Genomic DNA, 12,344 nt, shown 5'->3' on the forward strand with positions numbered 1-12,344 from the left:
TTCCAGACAGTTTGGCTCCTTCTGAGCTAATTGTCTTTGCCTAGAAGCAAGGGAGGGAGCCAGTCTCCTTCTGATACCTTGCCCAGGGGGGGAGTAGGGAGTTTACATTAGCCTTTTCATTTCCAAATGAAGTTACATTAACCTCTTCATTCCCAAATGGAGTTACATTAACCTTTTCAGTAGCCGAAAACCGTTTATTCCCTTCCCATTCTCCCCCCTATTCCCTAACTTGTAGTGCATTCTTTCCAAAAATCTGGACTTTTTAAAAACGCTGCGGGATGTGGGACAAATTGTTAAAGATTGGGACTATTCCGCTAAAAGCGGGATGTCTGGTCACCTTAACAGTGGGGGTTTTTTAAATTGAATTTATGGGGTGGTGCCCACCCCAAGGGCTCAAGGAGTAGGGCGCTGGCCCCATATATTGGAGGTGGCAGGTTTAAACCAGGCCCCAGCCCCAAACTGCAAATAAATAAATAAATAAATAAAATAGAATTTATGGTACACATTTAAAAATCAGGAGATTTTACATAAATATCTGAATTTCCAACCACTCAGAAAACACCTAGGCATTCCAGAACTCACGTTCCTTCATGGCAGCTGCAGCTGGGGCTGGTAGCAGCTGTCCCTTTTAGCTGGGATGAGATTCTTTTTTTTTTTTTTTTTTTTGAGACAGAGCCTCAAGCTGTCCCCTTGGGTAGAGTGCTGTAGCATCACAGCTCACAGCAACCTCCAACTCCTGGGCTCAAGTGAGTTTCCTGCCACCACCTCCCAAGTAGCTGGGATCACAGGTGCCCACCACAATGCCTGGCTATTTTTTGGTTGCAGCCGTCATTGTGGTTTGGTGGGCCCGGGCTGGATTCGTATCTACCACCTTAGGTGTATGTGGCTGGCACCTTAGTCACTTGAGCCACAGGCGCTAAGCAGAGATTCTTTTTAGTTTCCACAGTTCCCATCACCTCCTATTACCATAAGTCTGGTCCATGTCACTCACGTATGGTACCTGCCCTGCCTGGCCGTATGTGAGTTTATAAACTCTACTATATATTAAAGACAGGGCCCTCCAGATGGAGACAGACCTGCTTCTTACTTAGTTCAAGCAGGGACAAATGTCTATCACTATGGAAAATACCAAGAGCTGCTCCCTTCATAGCTCTTGGTGAACCCTGGGCACATTGCTGTGGATTGAATGTGCCCCCCAAGATCCCAAGCCCATATATTGAAGCCCTAACTTTCTGAGTGGCTTCCTTTTGAGACAGGATTGCTAAGGAAGTAATTAGGGTTAAATGAGGTCATAAGGGTGGGCCCCTGATCTGAGGGCATTCGTGTCTTTTGAAAAAACACCAGAGAGCTTGCTTTCCCTCCATACTCACGCACTGAGAAAAGGGCACATTAGGACTTAGCAAGAAGGCAGCTAAACTCAGAAAGCCAGCAAGGAAAACCCTCCCCAGAAAACACACTGGCCTCTCAGAACTTTGATCTTGGACTTCTAGCCTCCAGAATGGTAGGAAATAAATGTCTGTTGTTTAAATCACTTGGTCTGAGGTATTTTGTAATGGCAGACCAAGCTAATTCAAATTATTTACAAATTCTTTCTGTAATTATTCTCACTAGGGAATCATGTCAAATTTGCCAGGCTGTAGTTACCTAAATCCCCCCTGCCACATCCTTTCTTCCTCTTAAGCTGTGCTACTTGGTGCCTGTCGGGATCACCCAGGACTACTCAGAGACCACCCCCAGCAGCTGCCTCCATGGTGCTGTAATTTACACAGACCAGCAAGAGACTTGAACACAGAGGGACACTCCATTCTGTCTCAAGTCCCTCTACCTGGTGTGGAGTCAGGAGTGGGCGGCAACTCCTGGATTTGATAGCCCCGTGAGTCAATCCTGTCCCCTAATCAGATGGCTAGGTCCCCAGAAGCAGGATGGGTCTGATCTGTCCCCGTGAGTGCAGCCTTGCTTGGCTCCACAGCAGGTGGCCAGCTCACCAGCTCTCTGTGAAATGAGGGTTGACTGTCTGTGGGACAGGGCTCAGTGAGGTGTGCCTGTGGCCCTTGGCCACAGGTGTTGGAGCTTGAGATGGGCTGTCACTCCCTGCACAAACTCTGCCCCTGTTGCTCTTTCCTGTCTCCCAGAATGTGGCTCCCAGCCAGCTGAGGCCAGGGCACCTGACCTGGCCTTGGAGCCACTGTTTCCTTGGACTTAGCTCCCTTGAGTTTGGCTTTCCTGTTTCCGAAGCTCCAGCAGAGATGACGACCAATGTCCAGCTCATCTGCCAGGGTTCTCTCCTGGGAGGCCTCTCTACAGCCCACTCTGCAGGTAGGCTGCCCAAGGCCACCTACCACGGACTCTCTTGCTGGCCCCCTTCCCAAGTCAAGAGCTGTTTGGCCTCCTGCTTTCCTTCTGTGTCCTCCCAACTTTCCTAATCCTGCCCTTTTTTGGGTTTTCTCTTTAGAAAATGCCTCCTTCCCCTCTCCTGCCAACATCTGCAAACCTCCCCTCCTCTGGCTCTCTTCTTTTGCTCAGAAACAAGACTGGGTGTGAAGAAGCGAGGGCAGGGCAGGGAAGCTCCAACTTTTCCCTCTAAAGAAAAGTATGCCAGGGGGTGGGGGTTTGGAGGTGGCCCCTCAAGAGGCATGTCCAAAGTCCTGTGTTTCTTTGAAGTCTGTTTTACCTTAAAAGTAGAAGTGAAGTTTATGCTTTACTGTATGATTCCTATTTGTACAAAACCATGTTTGAGTTAAATAAAAATATTTTAAATGACTTATGTTTTGCACCGAATCTATGAATAAAACTGAGTGAAGGGTCTCAGTGAAGGGTCAACAAGCTTTTCCTGTAAAGGGTCAGACAGTAAATACTTCAGGCTCTGCAGGCCATATGATCTTTGTGACGACTGATACTGTAGAGATAATACCTAAACGAACAGAATGACTGTTTTCCCGTAAAACTTTATTTATGGCCACTAAAAAGTTTGAATTGGGTATGATTTTCGTGTTCCTGGACACCCTCCTTCTTTTGCTTTTTCCATTGTTTATAATCTAAGGTCCATTCTTAGCCCACGGGCCGCAGCTTGTTGACTCCACCTAGGAAGACAGTACATCGGGCCTCTGTCTCCATGTGGGAAGCCAAGGCCAGAGCAAGAATGCTAGACCTTGGAATCAGGCCCATGTCCACTACTTGTGCCACTAAAGGCAGGTGACAACCCACCTAAGCTGTGTTTGGGGGATGAGCTCATGCATGTCAAGGCCTGGCACAGTGGCCTTCAGGGAAGGCCACTAAGTGGTGTGGCCACCTTTAGTGATGTGTGTGGTTGAGGTGCCCTGGGGCAAGGAAGGTCACGGTCTCGGCAGGGTTCAGGGTGGGTGAGCTGTGCATCCTTGTCCTCTGGGTCAGCTCCCTCCCTGTTCGCGCCCCCCCCCCCTCCCCGTCAGAGCTCCTTCCACCTTCCAAGACCAAATGCTACTTCTCACATGGCTCCTTGGCCCAGGGCTGGTGAGTCTGAGCACACAGACACCAAGGATGTCCCCAGGCTAAGCCCCAGCTCAGCACGGATGGGAAGGAAATACATTCCTCCCTGGGTGAACTGAGTCCTACTGGCCACAGAGCTGGCACACCCTGTGCAGCCCTCCTGCTCTGCCCCTAGTCTGTGTTCCATGCTGCTTTACAGAGCTGCACTGCCTGCTCTTGGCCTCAGACTAAAGACACCCATCCCGACTCCCCACCGACCAGCCTGTGGCTCTGGAATCAGTCCTTCTGGGTCCCCAGAGCCCAGCTTTGCTTTCACTAGCTGGATGACTGGGCAAATTAGCCTCCCTGGGTCTCAATATCCTCACACAGGAGATAACCTCATAGAATTATTATAGGGGTTGAGAACATGTCCATAAAATACTTGAACAGGGGTGGCGCCTGTGGCTCAAGGGAGTAGGGTGCCGGCCCCATATGCTGGAGGGAGCAGGTTCAAACCCAGCCCTGGCCAAAAACTCCAAAAAAAAAAAAAAAAACCCCACTCACAGGAAGTGCCTAGTAAACATGTACGGTCACCACTGAGTAAGGTTACCAGATTAAATATAGGATGTCTGGTTACACTTGAATTCCAAATGATGAAAGTTATTTTAGTTTATGTACCAGAATATTGCATAGGATATACTTATTCTAAAAAATGATTATCTGCAATCCAAATTTAACTGGGTGTCTTTGACCCCTGAATCTAGCACTCCCGCACAGAGTAGGGGCCTACAGGTCCAGAGGCTTCCTGCTCCCCAGGGGCTCCTGCATCCCTCCGTCTGCCTGGCACAGCGGGCTCGGTGCAGGGCAGCTCTTGCTCCTGTGTGCAGGCCAGAATGTGGCCTCCCTGCGGTACTCTGAGCCCAGTCCCAGAACCATTGCAGCAGCCTTGGGGCTTAGAACAAGCTCTTCCTGCCCCTTCCTCCTCCTTGCTTTCCCTCCTCCCGAGGAGGACCAGTAATCCTCACTGGCTATCCAGCAGACAGACACGTGACTCACAAGAGAATCTGCATGCTGGTGATGGAGGACTTGACACTGATCATTTCAATCAATCCTATTAACAGGCTAGAGGCACAAATTAGAATTATCCCTATTTTATGGATGATGAAATAAGACTTGGAGAAGTGTTCCAAGTGGGTGGTCTCCCTCCTTCTTATTCCTCCCGTTGTCCTCCAGGGCTTGGGCAGAGCCAGACACGAGGTCTGTCTTGGCAGCACCAATGTGTGACAGCCATGCTCAGTCTCAGTGTTCACATTGACCTCCCATAGGAGCTGGCACTTAATTCACCCCTTTACCTGTTTCCCATCTCATCCCACAGATTATCTTGCTGAGTTTGGATCGTGAGTTCTATAATGCCAGCTACCAGGCAGCCAAGACCCTAATCCCTGGGATAGGTGAACCCCATTTCTGACCTGAGGAAAAAATTTTCTGTGGTTTCCCAGAGTAGGCAAACGAACAATATACTTGCAAGAAACCATCTTAAAGAATTTGGTGTGAATGAACGATGCCTAAAGTTTTCCAGAGGGTGTGACACTTACTTGAGTGTTCCGTTTTTCCAGAGCCAATTTTTCTGAGTGTAATTTCTTCCCTCGGTTTTGGTCTCTGAGGTAGACGAAAGCCAGAATCAGGGTGCTGTCTCCTCCAGTTGCTGGGATCTGAGGGTCTAGCTCCAGTTCTGCCCACCACTGATGGGATAGCCTTGGTACCACCTCTGCTGGCTTTCATTAGGCAGATTAGATGCCAGGATCTGTCTACCCAATGCCCAATATGCTGTGAGGACAAATGAGGTCACTACTGGTAAACACACACAAAACACGAGCCCCACATACTGGACTAAGTATTCTGCCCCTGGATGAAGAGAAGGTATCTACTGGGATAGGCCCTTTACTATTTACTCTGCATAAATTATTACTATATCCAGCAGGGTGCCCTAAGTCTGTTTTTTTTTTTTTTTCTTTCGAGACAGGGTCCTGTGTTCTCTCTCTCTTGGGCTAGAGTGCCGTGGCATGATTGTAGCTCACAGCATGCTCAAACCTCTGGGCTCAAGCCATACTCCTGCCTTAGCCTCCTAAGTACCTGGGACTATAGGTGTGCACCACCAGGCCTGGGTCATTTTCTACTTTTTTTGGTAGGGATAGGGTTTTACCATGTTGCTCAGGCTGGTCTTGAACTCCTGGTCTCAAGTGATCCTCTCACCTTGGCTTCCGAAATTGTTGGCATTACAGATGTGAGCCACTGTGCCTGGGCTGTTTTGGTTAGAGATTTAAAAAGCCAGTAATAATACACCTCTAACAACAACGCCCCATTCATCCTTCAGATCACGTGTGCATCTGCTGGCTCCTAGTGGGAACCCCCTAAGGTGAGACTAGGTCAGTATCCTGCTCTGTCCTAAGTTGAGGGGTCAGCATCTTCCCACCGCTTTCATTGGTAACTTCTGATGTAGCCCTTCCAGGGTTGAGAAGCCATGCTTCCCAAAGCTAGGAACCACAAAGTTCTCAAAAAGCCTTGAGAATGCCAGTTACCGTGGTGTTTCTGTTTTATGGACCTGCTCTAACCCACGGAAAGCTACTCCCCATCAGTCCCAGGTGTGTAATCTGAGGTGGGACTTCTGGTGTGGGGCTAAGTGGTGCTGGTGAGACACCAGGTGAGAGCACTCAGGCCCTGAGTCTGGGTGGCAGGACGCTTAACTTCCAACTGTGTTCTATGGCAGGTCTTACACTGATAGGCTGAGGACCCATGAAGCCAACCTTCACAAATGAATAATGGGCAAGCCCTGGTAGGGTGCCCAGCAGGGATCAGACGCCTCAGAGAGTCAGCAGATGGATTCCTAGAGTGCATGGGCTGCACACATAAAATGCCCAGGCAGCAAGAGACACCCACATGCTACTAAATTCCTCAAATACAAATGTGACTTTTAAACTTTTTTTTTTTCTTTTAAATCCAGGATCAAGACCACAGACAATTTATTATGTAAGACATGGGGGTGAAGAATGATCAAGGAAAGTTATGGCTGCGAGTGACATGGAATTAGATGAAAAGGCTCAAGTTTGCTGAAGAGTTTAGATTTGGCTTTTGCTCTTGGAGACGTCAAAATAATCATAAGCAGCAGCACTTATGCCTTACAGAGCAAATAATCCACAGAGTGTCATTTTCATTTTGCAAACAGGGTCACAACAGCAGTCAAATAGAAGCCTAAATACCCAGAGAATTAACATACAGATTCGATAAGATATAACAAGGGGTTGAGCATGCTGGTGGGTTTGTAAGTCAGATCCACATTGAACCCTGTGACCTACTGGAGGTTATACGTGGAACCCGGGGAAAGCAGCTTTTTCATACAAAACAACAACAACACAACGACAACAAGGAAAACCAGACGCTGCTGGATGTCTATAATACTCGTCTGCAGTAAGGCTTTCAAGATACAGGAATTTTTATAGCATTTGTATTTTAAGGATTTAGGGCAAATACATTTTTTTTTCTACTTGATAAAAAGAAAATTAGTACTTAAAAGGTTCAAAAATATATTGATTGAGTGATTTTTTTACATAAATAAATTATATTGATTTTTAGGATTTAATAGCTGAAAAAACCCTTTCTGCTTCCACTGGAGGCAAAACTGAACAAAAGGTTAGTTAAATAGAGACAGTAGCATTTCTAAGAAATCTGTTGTCAGCATTATAGACCATCTATGCTACACGGACGCCGTTAAATAGGATTTGTTCAACTATCAGATAATTTTCTTCTTCTATGATCAGTTATAGAATTTCTTCTGGCTTATACCTTTGATTCATAAAACTGGGACTCGCTTTTTAAAAAATACATCTGATTGGTTTTTTTTTTTTTTCCGGTCATGATTTAACAGACTTCTTTGAGATGCTCATCTTTAACATTTACATAATTTATAATCCCAAATGTATAAAAGACAAATGACAAAAGCATCATAAATAAATAATGCAAAATGAAATAGTTATGCCAGACTTTTGGACCTTCTGATAAATTAGCAAAACTGTAACAGAAAAAGTAAAAAATACAGTAAATCGTGACAACGAAAAGTGAAACCGGTACGAGGAACACTGGCACCATTTCCAAGGGTCCTCGCAGCCCTGTGCCCCTCGAGTACTGACCATGAGCTCATTCAAGTCTGAGTGCGGACTCCCTGCGAAGATGACCATCGGAAGGGAGGGGGTGGAACGTGAGCGGGAGGGCGAGCCAAGCAGGCAAGTGCTGCTCAGGCAGGTTCTTCCCACCTCAGCTCCCAAACGTGCAACGCCTGGGGCAGGATAGACAGTAAGGCTGACTTGCAATGCAGTCTTGACTAATTTGGAACTTGGGTCCAACTGTCAGAGATAAGCAGAATAGAGAAATAATGGAGAGAAGAAAATAACTTTTCACAGTTGTATCCTAAAGGGTGGTGCACCAATTTCAACAGCCTGATAGCCTTGATGAGGGGACCCAGCTAGCGTCAAAGTGCTGAGTGACTATCTTCTTGCAGGCTCCACAAAGGGCCTTATTCTTGAAGGAAAGCACAGAACAAAAAACCCCATCAGGTCCTGGTGCTCTTTAAACACAGGGAGGAGGCATATTAGTGGCTAGAGAAGACTGCAAGTGACTGGGGGTGGAGCGGGGCACAAGCCTGTGCTCAAGGCAGCAGCATGCAGCTCCGTGGTGTGCGGCCCTCGCCCACCCGTTGCCAGCAATACTCAAGGTGGGTGAAGGTTTCTCATGGTGAGAGTCATCTTCTAGCTGGGGGAGAGGGATCATGGAATATAAAATAATGCCTCGTCAGTCAGTATGTCTTCTTGCTGCAGGTGTCTGAAAAACCATGAGGGGGGAAATTATACTACGACTAGTAAGGATCTTGTTTTTCACAAAGAAATGGGTATATGTACTTTCAACCATTAGTTATATACTTCTATATTACTTAGTAATCACCATAAAATAGGGAAATATTTTAACTCAAAAATACGTGCCAGCACTTCCTTTCCTGTGCTTTTTGGTTTCCCGTTACATTCTTCCTATTCAATCCAGCTCATGGAGAAAAGAGCTCTTCTCCGCCTGTTTTCCGGCCCTTCACTGGTAAATTCCTAGACAGCTTTCTTTTGCCATTTTCCTCCTCAAATAAATGGGAAACTTGGAAGAGAAGGGGGTAGGGCGTGTCACCAAGTACTGTATTAACTACGATTGCTGGAATGAACCACTGGATAACAGAATGGGAATTCTGTGCCTCCTAGACTAGGTCGACGACACTTATCTAATGAAGTGGTAAGACCCTGCAACTATCACACCTGTTACCATAGTTCTCAGACAGGAAATCAGGTAAGTAACCTTACTTATGGAAACATAGGTTCTTAAGAAGGTGAAGTGAGGGAAGTAACAAACCTTTATGGGATAAGAAACTTACAAGTCACAATAATTTCTTAAATGAAAAAAGTTCTAATTGGTGTCGCTGTTGGAGTCTTTGAGTGTCCCTTCCCCAGCCTGTGCCACAAGTTCTCTCTCGGGGGGCGCCAGGGCACTGGGCTCGGTGCAGTTCTGATCACTGCCTGGCTCCCTTTCGCAGCTGGGGGCAGGGTCTGGGTTGGGGCTTGGGTTGTCCCCTTTCGTTTTCTTCTTCTTCCGCTTCTGGCTCTCCAGACCTACTATTTCTGAGTGTCTGGCCTGCTGCATGGCCGGGAGAGCCATGCCCATGCCAGGGGAGAGAAACATGGATGGGTAAATGAGTCCCGGAGACACTCCTGGGATGAGAAATGGGTTAAAAGCCACAGGACTACTAGTAGTTATTGCAGGTTCAGACTGATCAGAAAATGGCCCTGGACCAGGCTTGTCTTCAGCTACAGTGTCTGTTTTCCCATCATGGCTACTCGGCTTGTCTTCTGCAGTCTTTTCAGGCGCTGCTGTACCACTTTTTGTTGTGCTTGATAGAGACGCTGGAGCAGTGGAAGTGCAGGTGGTCGCCATGGGTGCATTCAGGAGTCCCCCAACACCGAACATCTGGGGCACAGTGGCCATGCCCGGCAGCATCATGGGCAGCATGCTCAGCGTGCTTTTGACCTCCTCGCCTGTTGGCATCGTGGCGAAGCCAGCCGGGAACCCGACCAGCCCGGTGAGGGGGATGCCTGGCATATTTCTCATGCTCTGAAGTCCTACCAGGTCCATCCCAGCAATCAGTCCATTCATGAACAGTGGCCCCATTCCAGAGGGAGAGTCCGTTACGATGGCGGGACCTTTCAGGAGTTCACTCCGAGGCCGCCTCCCCCTTCTTCGGGGGCCTCCATCTCGTAGGACAGGCTCAGCCAAGGTGTGATTGAACTTATTTTCTGGGAGAAACCCCTAAAAAAGGACAAAGAAATACAAGGTGCTGAAGGTTACTGGATGGCAGGTGGTCAGCTGGGGGTGCTGAATGGGGCTCTGCACTGGCCTAGCCCGGCCCTGCTCTGTGAGGTGTCCTAGTGGGAAGGGGTGCCTCCAGCCAACCGGCCCAGACTTGTGCAGCTCTCTGGCCTACCTGTACCTGAAGGGCTTCTTCTCAGCTGCCAAGAGCATTTAATGGCACAGGCACAACCAGGGCACTCGTAACCACCAAACAGTGCTCCTGACATGCTCACTGACAAATGCACTGTCCGTCCCTGAGAAGCTGGTAGAGAGCCGGGAGCTGGAGACCAGCACTAAAGCTGCCCCAGTCCTAGTACAGACTCCCATGGCTGCAGCACCTTGACCAATCCCAACACTGGCCCTCCAGTAACACGCAAGGTTTTTATTGAAACAACAGAAGTGGAGAAAGGCTTTGAAGCCAGATAGATCTGAGCTTAAACCCTGACTCTGCAAACCCCCTGGCAGTGAGAAGAAGGCGGGGACCCATCTTCCTTTCAGAGGCACTGAAAGTGTTCAGCACATCAACAACAGCAGGTGTACACATTTGCTGAAGAAATGAAGGACTTCTTGAACATTGTAGGGGAACCAATGCCAAAATAAGTGATGCTCTGGTATCCCTTAAGGGAGAGACCCTCTATTTTTTCTATTTGGAGGTCTGACCTCCAAGTTTTTTCTGGGCTCAAGCTACCCTCCCACCTCAGTCCCCCCGAGTAGCTGGAACTGCAGATGTGCCCTACCACACTAGCCCAATTTTCCAGATTAGCAAAGAGCTCCGCAGGAAAGGATATCTGCCCCACAGGGACTGCACTGTGATAGGGCCTGGGCTGCCAACAGTGCTGCATACAGGTCAGCTGGCCTTGTGCGCTGGACGCTTCCCCATCAACCAGCAAGATGAAAGCCACACAAAGAAAACGGCTGGTCTGACAGCATCAGTGAGCAGGAGGCAACGTGTAGAGAGGACCATGTAGGCGGTAGCTGCACACGCTCCCTCCTCTGAGAATGCCATCTCTGCTGGGCCGTGCAGCTGTGCTGGGCATCTGCTCCCTGGAGCAGGTGAACAAGCCTTTGCTATTATGCTATCTCTGAATTTGCTTCAAAAGTGTGAATTATCCCCTTATAAAGAAAGGGAGTGACCTCTCTTGGGACTCAGTGTCTGTAAGCCCCGGGAGGCTGGACAACCATGTGCTTTTCTCTCTTGCCCTCTGCTCCTCACTGCCGCCAGTCAACTTTTCAAGTAGCACACATCCATGATATTAAAAACAGGTAAATTTTCCTTGTGCTGTCCAGAGGTCTCAGTGTTTTCTCCTACAGAGGAGTGCTGGGCCATGGCCGCCCTTTCCAAGCCACGCTGGAGTGAAGAGGCCCTCACAGCCCAGGTGTCTCCTTCTATAGTTCCCTGTCACAAAGTCAGCGCAGTGGTATTTCACCCACTTTACTCTAATCACAGTGAACTTAGGATGTCCGGAGTGGCCTTGATGGATCCTGAATCACTGGATCCAACTGGGAACACAGGTCACCGTCAGGGCTGGACCATCTCCACAAGAATTCCTCTGCACTGTCTCCCTGTGAGAGTCTGGAGTGGGTGGGGAGTGGGATCTGACAGTAGCAGCTGCAGGTCTCACTAAGAGGCACCAGAAGGGCCAGAGAATCCCTCTCTTCAGGGCCTGGAGCCCCAAGAGTGTAGAGAAAGAAGTTAGGGAAGCTGAGGATATCTGAGGGCTGAGCCTGGTGATCAGACCTGAGAGCAGTTAAAAATCTCATTATAATATTCCCGAGGATAATACTTTTGAATTTTATTTCAGGCGCTGTGTGGCATTTTCCACTGGTTTCACTGTTCCTCTTTTACCAAAATTATTAAAGAAGCAAAATCTTTAGAAAATTCACCATAAGGGGCAGTCAAAGGGTCAGGTGGTACCAGGATCTCGAGTTGTGGTGACACATGTGTGAGGTGGGCCCCCAAATGAGGAGCTTCTCCAGTTCCCATGGCAGTGGGGTGCTGGGCAGCGACAGGACTGGCAGTTCCAGACGGCAATGACAGCGGGGGTGAGAACAGGATCAGCGCAGCAGAAACGCCAGCTGCTGGGAAAGCAGCACTGACTGTGTTCAGGTGCTAAACTGAAGGCTCCATCAGCATCATCTCAACTAATCGTGTGCATCTGAATGTTTCCCAGTCCCCAGAAAGAGTTATTTCTTGAAGTACCTGTGCTTCATCTACCCAAGAATGTTCAAGAAAAACTAGTTTGTTGGCTCGGTACCTGTCACTCAGCGGCTAGGGTGCCAGCCACAAACACCAAGGCTGGTGGGTTCAAACCCAGCCCGGGCCTGCCAACAATGACAACTACAACCAAAAAATAGCCAGGTGTGGCTCGCTGCCTGTGGCTCAAGTGGCTAAGGCGCCAGCCGGCGCCACATATACCTAAGGTGGAAGGTTTGAATCCAGCCCGGGCCCACCAAACAACAATGATGGC

The 12,344-nt window shown here is 48.5% G+C and overlaps 1 protein-coding gene across 3 annotated transcripts in view; it reads right to left on the reverse strand.

The window, feature by feature from the left end:
- Positions 1–6,433: 6,433 nt before the first annotated feature.
- CHD6 (chromodomain helicase DNA binding protein 6) overlaps positions 6,434–12,344 on the reverse strand; it is a 148,325-nt gene continuing 142,414 nt past the window's right edge. For 2 of the 3 annotated variants that reach the window (XM_023511919.1, XM_023511920.1), the window contains one exon: positions 6,621–9,834. In XM_023511919.1, coding sequence (XP_023367687.1) covers positions 8,938–9,834 — 897 coding nt within the window. In that variant the 3' untranslated portion in view covers positions 6,621–8,937. Of the gene's footprint in view, positions 9,835–12,344 lie in introns of all 3 variants that reach the window. The other variant, XM_012803928.2, reaches the window with a different exon arrangement.

The sequence above is a fragment of the Otolemur garnettii genome, unplaced genomic scaffold (assembly GCF_000181295.1).
Source record: "Otolemur garnettii isolate 467f Iridium unplaced genomic scaffold, OtoGar3 scaffold00023, whole genome shotgun sequence".
NCBI classification, from domain to species: Eukaryota; Metazoa; Chordata; class Mammalia; order Primates; family Galagidae; genus Otolemur; species Otolemur garnettii.